This window comes from Hippoglossus hippoglossus, chromosome 6 (assembly GCF_009819705.1).
Source record: "Hippoglossus hippoglossus isolate fHipHip1 chromosome 6, fHipHip1.pri, whole genome shotgun sequence".
NCBI lineage: Eukaryota > Metazoa > Chordata > Actinopteri > Pleuronectiformes > Pleuronectidae > Hippoglossus > Hippoglossus hippoglossus.
The window spans coordinates 11,423,323-11,439,016 of record NC_047156.1 but is presented as its reverse complement, the minus strand read 5'-3'; the positions used below and the strand labels follow the sequence as shown (position 1 = coordinate 11,439,016).

Below are 15,694 nucleotides of genomic sequence, written 5' to 3'. Positions count from 1 at the left end.
AGATGCAAAGGTTCTTCACATGGTGCATTTTAGTTTTTCTCCAACAGCAGTCCTCCATAATGTTAGAGAAAATTATTTTCTTTTCAAGAGGACACTGATATTTAATCTTTATGCAGACTGTATTAAATAATTGCTCTCCATATTATAAATATATATATAAAAATATATATTGGATAATTTATCAATAATTGTTTTTATAAAGATGACCTATACTTACTTTAATAATGATGCTCTTTGTAGATACTGGTGTCGTCTCTGGAGTTGAAGTGACAACAATCTTTTCAGCCAACGTATTAGCCATTTTCTTGATGTCTGCCTCTGTCACTGGTTCTGCCTCCAATACCAACTGTGTTTCTTGTGCTGTGTCTGGTTCCACCTCAATTTGTTGAACAGATTTGGTTGGTTCTGTCTGTTTGACATCATCATCAGGCTTTTCTTCCCTAATAATTGTCTCTGGAGCAGAAAGAGGGGTTGACTTTACTTCAGTAACTGGAACTCCAGGCAGAGCATCCTCAGCAGCTAGAGGGGAGGTGGAAACAGCTGTAGCCTCTGTCACTGGGGGTAAGAAAGCTGTAGCGACACCTGCATCAATTTTGACTTTTGGAATATCAGGTTCAGACTTTTCAGATATGGGAAGTTCCATCCCACTGAACTCCTTTTTCACTTCCTTTTCTTTAGTTTCCACTGACAGAGTTTTGGGGATATCTGCATTTGGCACTTCAGCCTTTTCTGGTACATCTGTCTTTATCAGAGTAGCCATAGTAGGTTCTGCTTTGAATAATACTGGAGGCTGTTTTTCTTCTGTAACAGGTGAACCTTTTGCTGCTGTGGGTATGACTGTGGTCTTGTGCTCGATTTGAGTGAGAGCTGCTGTAGGTGTTGTTTCCATCTTGACTGAAGTAGGATCCATCTTTGGGCTTGGGACCAGTACTGCCTTGATGGGGGCAGGTTTGGCCTGTGATTCTGTGGCTGCAGGTGTCGGCTCTGTCTTTTTGATCGCAGGTGTGGCCTGGGTCTCTGGCTTCGCAGATGCAGGTGAAGGCTGGGGCATTTTTCCTGAGTCTCCAAGTTGTCCCGACAAAGCCCTTTGAGTCTGGCAGTTCAGACACAGCCATTCCTTCTGCAATAATACAAACACACCATGTGATTAGGTAACACTCTTACCAAGATCAACATTAATCACCTTTCAAAAATTAGCAGTTTTTGACCTGTGTTATATTGCATATAAAATTAACTTTCAGTTATATTTGGTTGATGCTAAATCACCATTTTGCCAGTTTTATTATTAGATCTCATTCCAAAAATGCCAAGAGGGTATTTCATGAAGAAAGAAAGTCATTAAATCAACCTAACTTATAGCATGCATTGAAGAATTTAATTGGTTCTGCAAGAAAACTGAAGCACTGCATTAGCCTTGCAGAGCACACGTCATGCTGCTTCATTCATTCCCAGCCACTTGGCTAAAGGCTAACCTGATACTTTTCACCATTATTTTAAGATAAATACCCATTCCTATGGTGTTTGGTGCTGCAGCTCCCTCTACCACTACAACCACCTTATAATTTGGTATTGACATTTTTTGTTTATGCCTTTTTATTGAATACATGCATTTTCTCTCATGTAGAATTGTGTTTGCACGGTGGAGAAACATTACAGTAGAATTGGCCAGACACTAAGGGGAATAAACTTTACTCAATGACATAGAAGAACTGCATTTACACAGCGCTTTTCAACATTCACAGCACAAAATATCTGTCATTCACCCATTTAGAAAAACATGCATACACAATTTCACAATGATGACACCACATCAGGAGCAATTATGGGTTCAGTGTCTTGCTCAAGGACACTTAGTGGAGGAGAGTTTTCTGTAAACAAGCCTAACTTACTAAAGTAAGGCTGCTTTAACTTTGTGAAATAGCACACATTTTCACTCCTGTTTTTATAAATACTATATATAAACAAACACTTAACAAAATCAAACCTATATGTATTTGTCTGGTGTCTATTCATAGTTTTAAAATGCCACCTTTTGACTTAATGAGTGAGAGCATGCTCCATACACATGGGGCCACATTTAGATAGCTACATCATGTCATGTGTGCTACTGAGGTATTACCATGTGTGGCAGTGAATAAAAACTCATAGTTTTCATTGTAAAATGTTGTTTACATCTGTGATTAAGAATGTTACTGTGGCACCCCGTCTCCAGGCCACAGACAACAGGTTTAAGCGCTTTAAAAGCAAAGGACCAAGAAGCAATTTACAATGTATAAAAATTATTTTATTTTATTTATCAACAAAATGGTTGTGACACTAAAGCAACTCCGAACTTACATACAGGTTGATTACCTCAACATACACGCAATAAACTATCCTAGTCAACAAGGCAGTTTCTCACTAGCAACTACGCTGCAGCTCCCTGGTCGAATTTCCCCTACACTATACATCCAAGCTCCCACAGGATACTGGTAATAGCAGTCCACCAGCACAACTGGCTATATGTTAAGGCAAGACGCCTCCCCCGACACTTGGCTCTCCCCCAACACAGCAAGAGCGTCTGAAGCAACAGTCGGCTCGTCACTGGCAACTCTGTCCACCTGCCGCAGCAAATCCAGAGACAGATGCTGGAATAAATGCAGCCAAACTTCACACACAACGCCAAAACGACCACACTGCATACAGCGTCTCAGCCCCCCCGGCAGGAAGACATAGCCCAGGAAAAAGTCACCACAAAATGCCAGCAGGTACCTTTTTATCATCCAATCACCGCCCGTGCACTCACTTTCTCATCCAGCGAGATCATCACAGCATCAGTTCCACCTGTCTACATTACAACAGCCAACTTTACCGAGAAATACCATAGAATTCAAAGTAATAGAAATTCAGTCTTCCCTATACATGGTCATTGCTGGACAAATTAAACAACCAAAGCAGCTACACAGGAATATTATCATAACTAACATTTCAAATAAAGCTTGTGCTCCATCATATCATCATGCTTACTGCTATTGCACTAGAACTTAAACGGGAACTAGTAAGATAGCCATAAAAATGCTTACCTTGCAAAAGAGCTAATCACATTTTACAACCAATGCTACTACTTCCAAATTCAATTCCCTACAGACACATTTCTTATCACATCGAAGCTCCATTAAAGAACAGCTAAGGTGGAGAAGCATAAACTGTCAACAGATGAAGCGGTGTATCTGTGGCAGCCTAGCAGACCAAATCACAGCAATGCGCCTGCCTCTGCAGAGCCAGGCAGAGCAGGTCTGGAACACAGGGCAGAGGAGGAGAATGCATCGCATACATATTCTGTTTGTGAGAAAACCTTAAGTTTTAATTGCTTTATCCATGAGATAAAGTATCAGAACAAATTGTCATTATGGAATCAGAATGGCCACAGATGCACACTTATGTGGATGCACTTTATAAACAAGAGGATGTGTCCCCCAGCATACACATTATCTTAGAGATTAGCACTGGTTTAGTGACGTAAATAAATCATAGTTCACAGGCGCATGTGCTGAGTTGAGATTTAATAAGTGATGTAATCTGCCCTCTGTCAAACGCTGGCTTAGGGTGCTTTTACAATCCAGCTGTGCTGGACATTTCCTCTTGGTTCCCATTAACAAGCCTAAAATATCACACTGCTGTAACATCTGTGATCATGATCCTAAACAGAAAGGCAAGGCTCCAAGGAATATTTAAATATACTCACTTAAATTCATATATTTTATACCTACAACTAAAATTGTGTTGCATATATCTACTGAAAATGCAATATGATTGAAAATATATAGGCTCATTTCCTACACTGAGACTGTTGACAGTAGCATGCTAGAAAACCATCAATGATTTGCTGCATTGCTGTATATATATATATGTGTGTGTGTGTGTGTGTGTGTGTGTGTGTGTTTCTGCTTGACTTAAGAAATCTGATGCTTGCAGTTTGACTAATAAGACGCTTTTTTTAGTCAGTTGTGGTTCAGTCAGGAATATAATAATCCTGTTTGTTCCCCACAGTAGTAAACAAAGCCTCACCAGCATAGTGCATGGTGCTGATAAGCGTGTAAACCAATTAACCATTTAACCCTCCATTCCCTGTGATCTGATGCAAGCTCAGCCCCAAGCTCAGTTTTATAAGTTACATGGTTTTACAGTAAAGCTAAATCTCCAAGAGGGTCATTTATTTTTCTCTGTAAAAATTTAATGATGCCTCTGTTCATTACAGAATAGAATTCTGAAAATAGTTAATATAATGGTGCAGATTATTCTGTCCCAGAATTCAGCTTTTAACATTTGTCAAAGTTATTAAATCCCACACATCCTTCCACTTCTCTACCTCTGCCACGCTTGCAGGATGTAATCCCAGCTAACAAGGGGCTCCTGTGCATACAAATGATAATCTGCAAAATCAAGTCACTACCAAGGCCACTGACAAATGCTTATCACGTGTTGTATTAGTAATCACATACTCCAGCGCTCGGTCCTTTTTCTAATCATCTCATATGCCCAGTGCAGCGGCCTTATCAGAGGCATCTCAAATGAAGTGATGCTATCTTTATAACTGTTAAAAGGAAAATAAATTAAATGTAAAAAAGATTGCCATATTGTAGGAAAGGGTGTTTAAAAATATATCCTTTCTTTGCATATAAAAATCCAAAGCTGGCATTACCATAACGTTTGGACAAAATGAAAACGGCACACATTTAAGATTATAATTCTTCAAAGTGATTGATGTTTAAACAAACATAACTCCAGTAGCATGTTTTAACATGTGCCATAAACCTTACTTTCCAAAACAGATTTTCAGCCATTGAAGATAACTGCACACGGAAATTAACATATAAAATATTCATGTTTACTTAAGTCATTAAACTGTGTGCTGCACTCCCCACTCTAATTCTGCTTTCCTCTGAGTGGTCGAGAGAATAAAGACTGATAGAGAACGATCAAACGACATTGTTCACAGATTGATGAGCCGTGCCAGTATATTCCTGAATGTTTTTACTGGTCTATTATACTCCCCCTCTCCTGCAATCTCATTATGGCCCTGCCCCTCACACCGCTCCAGTGGCTGGTAGAGCACAGGTCCTTGTCTCTGCAGGATAGCTGACCTTATTTCAACCCCAGCTATGAACAGATGGACAGAGGCAAAGTAGTATGGAAATGCATGTTGCATTTACAACTTTGTATCTGATAACTCATTCAATTTCTTCATTCTAAACCAAACTGTAGAAAGAAAAATCCCAGTCATCAAAAAGACCTAATCGCATCACAGTCTCTTTCAGCACTACCTCACAGCCACACAGTCCCAGAGCCATGCATCAGAGCCACAGGGTTTGGAGAATGGCCATCAACCTTTTGTCTAATTAAATCTGTTTTATGACTACAGAGCAGGAGTTCCAAGCAGAGAGCTGTGGGAGCGGCTGCTCCCCACGATTAGCCTGTGAGCTGGTTACTAGACCTTCACAATGACAGCAGTCATGAAAACGATGCTCTTGACACAGTCATTCTGCTTCTGCTAAGCTTCATGACAAAAAAATCCATGTTCTCTTTGGTCTTTGTTCACAGCTAAAGACATTCTTTAGTTCATGCATCATTTATGCATTTGTGCAGGAAAGGAACCAACGCAGGGCACAGATTTCATTAAAACTTTTTATGATACCATAGTTCTTTTTTTTATTACTTCCATCAAATGTGTATATTAGCATTTGTGTCCCACATTTGTTACACCTCACCATGCATTATGGATGACCGGTATGTGGTTCCAGAAATGGATCGATCCAGTAATTTGTCAAGTATTATTTGTACAGAACTTTGTGTTTTTAATGTGTTTTGACACCAGTCTCTGGGTTTCTGACTGGTCCTGTAATTTACATTTTATGATAGCTAGACTGAAGGGCTGACCTTTTGTCTGGGGCCTGCATCACAGTTTCTCAGCCCTTCTTCGTTGCTTCCCTGCTGTTGATACTGGAGCTAGTAAGTTTCTTATTGATTTTCTGGCAGATGCTTTTGGCACAAGCTGTAGCTGGCTAATCTACTTGGCTTTCAGCAGCCCCCACAGTGCAGAACCCTTCATAAATCAAGCCCCCTGATAATAGAGAATGTTGACCTACTAATTTGTAATAAGCAGAGTGCTCGGTTCTAAAGACAAGGAAATACAGCCCCTGCTTTTTCCAGTCTGACAAATGGTGCATCAGCAAACTTTCATTCGATGGCAGGGTGCTATGGGCAAAGATTGGGTAAGAAAAGAGAGTGGAGGGTGTGGTATTAATGGAAAGCAGACAGAATATGGAAAGACACAGGGAGGTACATAAACAAAGCTGAACCTCTTAAGGGAGGTCCTATTCCTTCTCCTCTGACAACAAACCACGCAATGTATTAAATAGCTACGTGGATCATTTTCTCATAAAGAGGGAGATCATTGGAGCTTGGAGGATAAGTGTCGTAGCCTTCAAAATGTCATGACACATGAAAACATCCTATATCCCATCAAGAGCTAAGTCGAGTAATGCAATAATATGTGCTGAGTAAGAACTGAGAGCAATGGAAATAAAAAAAATACAGGGATAATTCAATTATTCAGTCTGGTATGAGCATTTCAATATGTTTTAAACACAGCATCAAGACCAGAGCACATCATCAGTTTTACCACTGTTAGCCCATTAAACAAGGCTGTGAGAAGACGCAGCAGGCAAAGTGTGCTTGGTCTCAGAATGAGTATGTTTTACTGAACTAGGTGCACTAAGGGGTGTCTTCCTTAATCATGGATCAACAGTTTGTAGTCTCCTGATCTGCAGCAGAAAAGAGATGGAAACATCAAGGCTGATTACAATGTTTGAAATGAGTCATGTTGCTAGTTTAAGGAGAGTTTCTGCTTGTGATTCAGACATAATGCATCTTGTTAAGCATCAGTCTCTTGTGGAAGCTTTGCAAAATATCTTCAGTAGTTTTTTTCCTTTGATTGGTTTGCACAATGTATCCAATGGAGCTTACAACAGTCTAATATTCTAGGGCAAAATATGAGGAAATATAAACACACGATTATTGCTTTGTCACCGAAAGAGTAAGCAAAAAAAACTGAGGCAACGTCATTCATACTGTCTCGGAGGTCACACACAAAGCTTTAGCTGGCAAAGCACAAAACACGTGTGGCCTAGTTATCAGACAACAGTCACTCCCAGGCTTTTGATGGCATCAGGTGAAGCGGAGCAGGCAAAAGGAAAAATGGATAGAATTGCTGCAAGCAGTCACTTTGCCTAAAGTGGCCTCCTCTCCTTTCAAACCTTACAAGTCCTTTTAATATTTTAAAAGGAGTCATTTCTGCCATTTTGCAAAAAAATCTAAAAAACCCACATGCATTCATGGTAGAGAACTGGCAACCCACGGAAAATGAATGTTGTAGGACAGCAATAAGCACAGTGGCTCATCCTATCCGGTTGCGCTAAGGCCGAGCTATTTCTGTTTGCTTCAGTTATTATGAGAAATGAATCCATGTTGTACACACAGCAGCAATCATCCATGTTTGTCCCTTCCCCCATCTAACATCTACCCTCGGGCTCTTCGCCTGTGTGGTGTCCACGAAAAGAAGAAAAATGTGAGAAGTGTCAATTACGTAAGTGTGACTGGGAAACTGGCATAAATAAAGAAATGAGTGGGGGGGGAAATAGTGCTCACATTCCCTTTCTAACAGTCAACTGAAATGCAAAAACGTTGTCCTCCATTATCATAAAAACAACTGTCAGGCACAAATACTTAGTCTTTCCCAGAATGCAAGACTTAAACACACGCATCTGTTGTGTCTTCTACTGATTAACAAAATAACTCTCTCTAGTGATAGGAAAGCATGGCCATCAAAATAACGTTATTTAAAGACATCAAGTGAAATGACTGACACTGTTGTCGGACATGATCCAATTACAATTGCATTTTAAATACTTGCAGCTCAGTGTTTGAAATAATTCTCTACTGATCTAAGAAAAAACTGTTAATATGACCCAAATGCAAATGTGAGCTGTTTGGGCAAAAGGCTGTTGGACGTATCAGTGCACCATACATACAGGATCTTAAATGACACACAGCTATTTCACCAATGACTCACGTAGGTAAAGCAAGTACACATGTGTTTTACTAACACCCACATAATATGTAGGGGAAATTGTTGAAGTACATGAAGCTGCACTGTTAGTTAGCAGATGGATTGGAAGGCAATGTCTGCTGCTCTAATGTTCTCCGACGTGTTGTGTTGGACATAATCCATTTCCCCTCCACTGTATTGGCATATCAAAGGGCTTTGCCATCTAAGACCTCTCACGGGGACTAGAGATTCCCTGGTCCCTGGCCTGCTACGGCAGCAGATCCCATTCCACTAATGCTGTTGCACAACGCTCAATCACTTTAATACATTTCCAGTGCTGCTGGTCGGCTGGAGCACCCCTCTAATGAGCTGTTATGTAACAATTCTGGCCACCTGAGTGGATAGATAGCCACAACAGTCTGCCACCATGTAGCCTGCATTGTGTTTATTTTATTTTATTTTAAATCCCTCAACATAGGTCAATAATTAAAATACATTACATTAACTAAAAACACACTAAACATTGTTTAAAGTCAAGGTCAAAGAAAATCAATCAAGGTCTCCTATTCTGCGACACCATCATCTGGCATTCAACAACAAATATAATTCATATTCTTTTATCAAGAAAATCAAATCAACAACGGAACAACATTTTGCCTATTGAGAGCTGTGTTTTAAGTCAGAACACCAAGCTCAGTTTCACATCCTTAACACTGCAGAGGAATATTCCAAAGTATTAAAAAGACAAGCAAAAAAGACAAAGAACTAAAAACAAATACTGAAGCCTGCATACTCCAGCTGAAAAGATGGTGTGTTTGATTGCATTGGAATTTTTTAATTAACAGCTAGAATAATGACATTGCTCTTGATCTTGAGCAGTTAAATGATCTTTTCCTCTAATGACCAAAACTAAATCTCCAAACGTTTCATGTCAAAATGCTGCTGTATGCTCCCTGCATTGTAAACCTGAATATATTTGCTATATGATGTATAGTACAATGTAAATACTGTTATCCTCAATCCCTGGATGAAGTTGAAACACAAGCAGGACAGAAAGTATATGAAACTGACAGTTGCTCTTACCGCTGCTGTATGAGGCATGGGGTTAAATCCACAGAGGTTGCACACCGAGTTCTTGCATTCGGTGCAGGTGTTGTAATTTGGAGGATTGTTGGATCCTATGTTGAGTTCAACCTTACAGAGTGGACAGGTAGACGGTTCTTTCTTAGGAGCAACTTGGGTCCCTTCCGTAGACTTTACCGGCGTTGGTGGAGCTTTTTCTACTTTTGCCTGTGCTGGTTGAGTGGGCTTGGTCTGCTGAGGTGGCTCTGATTTCTGTGCAGCAGGTGGCTTGGTCTCCTTTGCAGGGGGCATCTTCGGAGAAACTGGAGGTGTAGCCTTAGGAGAGACAGGGGCTGTAGTGGACATCTTACGTGGAGTAGGTGGTGTAGTTTTAGGTTCATCCTGACCAGCTGAGGTTATCAGTGTAGATGCAGAGCTGAAGATAGAGGAGCCAAAGCCAAACATCTTCCCAGTGACTGACTCAGCAGACTTTGCAGCAGCAGGTTGTGTCTTAGGACCGCCAAAGCCAAAGAAACCTCCTGACTCCTGTTTAGCAGGCGGGGCTGGTGGTGCTGCAGATTTCACAGGAGGCTTCACAGACTTTGATGGCTGTTGTGGTGGTTTCACAACTTCTTGCTTTGCAGAACCTGCCTTTGCTTCTGGTTTTGTAATTTGAGAAAGCTCTACTTGTGGGGCTTTTTCAACAGGCGGCTGTTGAACAGCTAAATCCTTGCCCCGTCCTTGTTCAGTACCTGAAACCACCTGTGGTTTTTGTATAGCACCTCGCTGTGATGCGTTTGTTTGGACTGCAGTTTGCAGGAGGGGCTCAGCTTTCGGGGCTTCTGTCTTGTGTGGAGTTGCTTGAGTGACCTCTTTTTTGACTGTTGTAGATTCCGTGGATTTATCCTTCTGGTCTAATGTTGGCACAGTCTTCTGTTCAGACAAAGGAGGTGTAGAAACCTTGCTTGGGGAGGGCTGTGGTTTAGCTACAGGAGGTCCAGTGGGCTCAGATATTCTTAGGGCCCTCTGCATCTGGCAGTTCAGACAAAGCCATTCCTTTATCTAAAAAGAAATGTATAGAAAACTGATGAAAAACACCTGACAACACACAGTTTTGATATACAAATCATGAGCAAATATCTTACAGGACAGAATTACAGTGATTTAATCACTGACAAATCACTTTGAGTGTATGCTCACATAATATATTATCAAGCCTACTTTAAAAAATATTGTGAAATGTTATGATTTCAGATAGAAATACAGAATAAAACTGCTGTATGAAAACTATGGATTCTGTCAATATTACTGTTTTTGTTGTGAGAATGGTGCATTACCTCTGCCACATTTGGCATTGGATTGAATCCACATTGGTTGCAGGCTATCGTCTTGCATTCTGTGCAAGTGTTGTAGTTGGAAGGATCTTTGGAGCCCATGTTGAGTTCGACCTTACACAGTGGACATAAGGACTTATCTGCTTTTGGAGCACCTTGGGTGTCGGCTGGTGCCTTGGGGGGCACAGATTGAGCTTTATCCACTTTGACTTGAACCGTCTTGTCCTGCAGTGGTTTCTCTGGTTTCTTCTCATCAGTTTTCTGGACAGCAGGTGGCTTGGTGTCTTTTGCAGGTGGCATTTTAGGAGAAGGTGGTGGTGTAATTTTAGGAGAGACATGGGCTGCAGTCGACAACCTACGTGGAGTCGGTGGTGTAGTTTTAGGTTCATCCTGGACGGCCGATGTTATTAAAGTGGATGCAGAGCTTAAGAAAGATGACCCAAAACCAAACATTTTTCCTGTTACTGACTCAGCAGGTTTTGCTGCAGCAGGCTGTGTTTTAGGACCACCAAACCCAAAGAAGCCTCCTGACTCCTGTTTTGCAGGTTGAGCTGTTGGGGGTACAGATTTGGCTGGAGAGGTCCCGGCTTTTGGAGGCTGCTGTGGAGGTGGCTTTCCCGACCTTATATCTGGTGGAGGAGCAGATTTAGTGGTAGAAGTCACAGCCTTTGCAGGCTGCGGCTGGGGTTTGCCAGGCTGCTCTTTTGGTGTCTCCCCAGTCTTTGTTATAGTTGGAGCAGCTTCAGGGGCAATTTTCTTTGCTGGACCACCAAGAGCCGGAGATTCAGTTTCTTTGGTGGTGACAACAGTAACAAGCTCACTTTTGGTTGTGGGAGGTTTAGGGATGTCTTCATGAGAAGCTGGCGTTGGGATTTCTGTCTTCTGGATGGTAGCAGGGAGATTTTTGCTTGGTGAAGGTTGTGGTTTTACCATGGGAAGCCCTGGAGGTTCCGAAGCTCCAAGTGCTCTCTGCATCTGGCAGTTGAGACAAAGCCATTCCTTCCCCTAGAACAAAGCAAAAAACATGAGCGATAATCATTGTATTTGTTGATGACATATTCCTTAACTATTGGTTCACAATAGATACTGGAAGTGACAACAACCGATATTATAAAGAAATAACTAGATTCCAACAAAGGACACCAGAACAAGGAAAATTAGTTCACAAATAAGCGAATTGATTGCAATGAATTATACATGAAGTAAAGTATTTAGTCAATTTACTTGCCTCTGTTACATTTGTCATAGGACTAAATCCACATTTGTTGCAAACATTGCTTTTGCATCCAGTGCAGATGTTGTAGTTGAGTAGATCCTTGGAGCCAATGTTAAGTTCTGCTTTACAGAGTGGACAGAACTGGCCCACGTTAGTGGAAGCTTGGGAGGCTTCTGGTTTTACAGGCTCTGATGGACCTTTGTCCACTTTGGTCGGTCCTGATGGTGGAGTCTTGGTCTGCTGAGCCTGCTCTGGTGTCTTTTCCAGAGGTTGTTCGGGAGCAACAGGAGGTTGGGCCTCTTTTTTTGAAGTCATCCTCGGAGAAACTGGCGGGCTGGACTTCGGAGATCCTGACATTTTGTCAGAGACTTGCCCAGAGGCAGACATTTTGCGAGAAGTTTGCTGTGTTGTGTGGGAGTCCTCCTTAACTGCAGATGTTATCAAAGAGGATGCTGAGCTGAAAAGGGATGAACCAAATCCCATCACCTTCCCAGTCACTGCCTCAGTAGGTTTTGAGTCAGCACGCTGAGATTTAGGACTACCAAAGCCGAAGAACCGCCCTGATTCTTGCTGTGTTGGCTGTGCTGCTGCTGCTTGAGCAGCTTTGGCATGAGATGTTTCAACAAGGTTTGATTCTTTGTTTAGGGCTCGAAGGGACTGTGCTTCCTCAGATGACTTTAATATTTGATCACTTGATTTCTGAACTGTTTCAGCTTTCTCCTCTTTCTTTTCTGACTCGTCTTTAGTTACAGAAGTTGCTAGAGTGAGTTCTTTTTTCTTCTGGGCACTAATTTCATCATCTGTGCTGACAGGGGACGCTTGAGCAGGCAGTGGTTTCTTGAGGTCTGAAACGACAGCATCTGTCACTTTGGTGGGAGGTGCAGATGTTGAATCAGGTTTCTCCTCTTTCTTTGGAGCTGAAACAGTACCTTCAGTCTCTTTTGCAACTGGTGAGGCAGTGGTTGGTGTTTGGTCTATGTCCATTTTAATCAGGGGTTTGGTTTCTTCTTTTTGTGGTGCAGCCGGTGTTGGGATGTCTTTCTGTTTCTTGTCTAGCACTTCTGCTTTTTGTGTGGAAATACCATCAGTCTTTAGCTGAGCAATGGTGTCTGTTTGGGCAGCAGCAGGCGTGGACACTTTGTTAGGTGATGCCAGGAGTTTCATCGGTGGAAGTTCAGCGGTTTCTGCTGCTGTGAGAGCTCTTTGCATCTGGCAAGTTAGACACAACCACTCTTTCATCTGTGAAGAAAAAACACATATTTATGAGTATGTATGTTAAACATTTATTGTACATTTGTTTGATAACATTTAAGTATAGTCCATACAACTGACAGCATGTTGTACTGTTTGTACGGAGTGAATTTCTATATTTGTATATGATGGAATACCATATGATCAGCTTATAAATGTATGTAATATATTTGTGTGGAAAGTAAATACAATACAAATGTGTATATATGGAATACACATTGTTGACAGAAATATCTTGAGTGAATCTCACTTACCTCTGAGACATTTGGCATAGGGTTGAATCCACACTGGTTGCAGACAGTATTCTTGCACTGGGTACAGTTGCTGTAGTTTGGCAGATCCTTAGACCCGATGTTGAGTTCAACCTTACAGAGTGGACAGGTAGACTGGCCTGGTTTGACAGCTACTTGGGAACCTGCTCCAGCCTTTGGAAGCTCTGATGGTGCTTTGTCCACTTTGGCCTGTGTTGATGGGGGTGTCATGGTCTGCTGGGGTTGTTCTGGCTTGTTCTGATCTTCTTTCCTCAGGGCAGCAGGGGATTTGAGCTCTTTTGAAGTCATCCTTGGAGAAACTGGCGGGCTGGACTTCGGAGATCCTGACATTTTGTCAGAGACTTGCCCAGGGACAGACATTTTGCGGGAAGTTTGCTGTGTTGTGTGGGAGTCCTCCTTAACTGCAGATGTTATCAAAGAGGATGCTGAGCTGAAAAGGGATGAACCAAATCCCATCACCTTCCCAGTCACTGCCTCAGTAGGTTTTGAGTCAGCACGCTGAGATTTAGGACTACCAAAGCCGAAGAACCGCCCTGATTCTTGCTGTGTTGGCTGTGCTGCTGCTGCTTGAGCAGCTTTGGCATGAGATGTTTCAACAAGGTTTGATTCTTTGTTTAGGGCTTGAAGGGACTGTGCTTCCTCAGATGACTTTAATATTTGATCACTTGATTTCTGAACTGTTTCAGCTTTCTCCTCTTTCTTTTCTGACTCGTCTTTAGTTACAGAAGTTGCTAGAGTGAGTTCTTTTTTCTTCTGGGCACTAATTTCATCATCTGTGCTGACAGGGGACGCTTGAGCAGGCAGTGGTTTCTTGAGGTCTGAAACGACAGCATCTGTCACTTTGGTGGGAGGTGCAGATGTTGAATCAGGTTTCTCCTCTTTCTTTGGAGCTGAAACAGTACCTTCAGTCTCTTTTGCAACTGATGAGGCAGTGGTTGGTGTTTGGTCTATGTCCATTTTAATCAGGGGTTTGGTTTCTTCTTTTTGTGGTGCAGCCGGCGTTGGGATGTCTTTCTGTTTCTTTTCTAGCACTTCTGCTTTTTGTGTGGAAATACCATCAGTCTTTAGCTGAGCAGTGCTGTCTGTTTGGGCAGCAGCAGGCGTGGACACTTTGTTAGGTGATGCCAGGAGTTTCATCGGTGGAAGTTCAGCGGTTTCTGCTGCTGTGAGAGCTCTTTGCATCTGGCAAGTTAGACACAACCACTCTTTCATCTGTGAAAAAAAACCCACATATGTATGAGTATGTCTGTAAACCTTTTACTGTAAATTTGTTTGATGAAATGTAAGTATAGCCCATACAACTGACAGCATGTTGTACTGTTTGTACGGAGTGCATTTCTATATTTTTATATGATGGAATACCATATGATCAGCTTATAAATGTTTGCAATATATTTGTGTGTCAAGTAAATACAATAAAAATGTGTATATATGGAATACACATTGTTGACACAAATATCTTGAGTGAATCTCACTTACCTCTGAGACATTTGGCATAGGGTTAAAGCCACACTGGTTGCAGACAGTATTCTTGCACTGGGTACAGTTGCTGTAGTTTGGCAGATCCTTAGACCCGATGTTGAGTTCAACCTTACAGAGTGGACAGGTTGACTGGCCTGGTTTGACAGCTACTTGGGAACCTGCTCCAGCCTTTGGAAGCTCTGATGGTGCTTTGTCCACTTTGGCCTGTGTTGATGGGGGTGTCATGGTCTGCTTGGGTTGTTCTGGCTTGTTCTGATCTTCTTTCCTCAGGGCAGCAGGGGATTTGAGTTGTTTGGCTGGAGACATCTTTGGGGAAACTGGTGGAGTAGTCTTGGGCTGGTCCTGAACAGCTGACGTCATCAAAGTAGATGCAGAGCTGAAGATCGAAGAGCCAAAGCCAAACATCTTCCCACTTCCTGATTCTGCAGGCTTTGCAGCACTGACTTGAGTTTTCCCACCACCAAAACCAAAGAAGCCTCCTGATTCTTGTTTCACTGCTGTGGCATCACTCTGCTTACGTTCAGTTCGTCTTGCAGGGTCTGGTGATTTACTAAGACCTGTCGTTTTCTGGGGCTCCTGTGGCATTTTCTGAGAAGGAACTGGACTTGCCTGTTTCTGATTCTCTCTCTTGTTGGCACCCTCAGCTGCAGCTGGCTGTGCTGTTGCAGACGGTTTCATTTGGGGTGACTGTGGTGCTGATGACTCTTTCTTTTCCCGTTCAGGTGGACTGATGCTATCTTTCTTTTGAGGTTTTGCAAGCATCTGACTGTTGACAGAACCATCTCCAGGGGGCTGTGCTGCTCCAAGAGCTCGTTTCATCTGACAAGTGAGACACAACCATTCCTTCACCTAAAAAATGAAAAAAAAAGGTTCCATTAATAGGTAGTTTGTGTTCAGGTAACTATTGAGTAGGATTATTGTTTTATTGCAACAGCTGGTATAAAGTACCTCTTGCAGTGGAGATTAAATAGGATTTAAATGTTAAATATTC

At 42.0% G+C, this 15,694-nt stretch overlaps 1 protein-coding gene across 13 annotated transcripts in view; it reads right to left on the bottom strand.

The window, feature by feature from the left end:
- The window catches only part of pclob (piccolo presynaptic cytomatrix protein b), a 58,935-nt gene that overhangs the window by 30,188 nt on the left and 13,053 nt on the right, over positions 1-15,694 (bottom strand). For 12 of the 13 annotated variants that reach the window (XM_034587280.1, XM_034587279.1, XM_034587281.1 and 9 more), the window contains 6 exons: positions 14,701-15,552; positions 13,204-14,433; positions 11,711-12,937; positions 10,486-11,487; positions 9,170-10,210; positions 218-1,120 (listed from right to left, as the gene is read on the bottom strand). In XM_034587280.1, coding sequence (XP_034443171.1) covers positions 218-1,120; positions 9,170-10,210; positions 10,486-11,487; positions 11,711-12,937; positions 13,204-14,433; positions 14,701-15,552 — 6,255 coding nt within the window. The remainder of the gene's footprint in view (positions 1-217; positions 1,121-9,169; positions 10,211-10,485; positions 11,488-11,710; positions 12,938-13,203; positions 14,434-14,700; positions 15,553-15,694) is intronic. The other variant, XM_034587290.1, reaches the window with a different exon arrangement.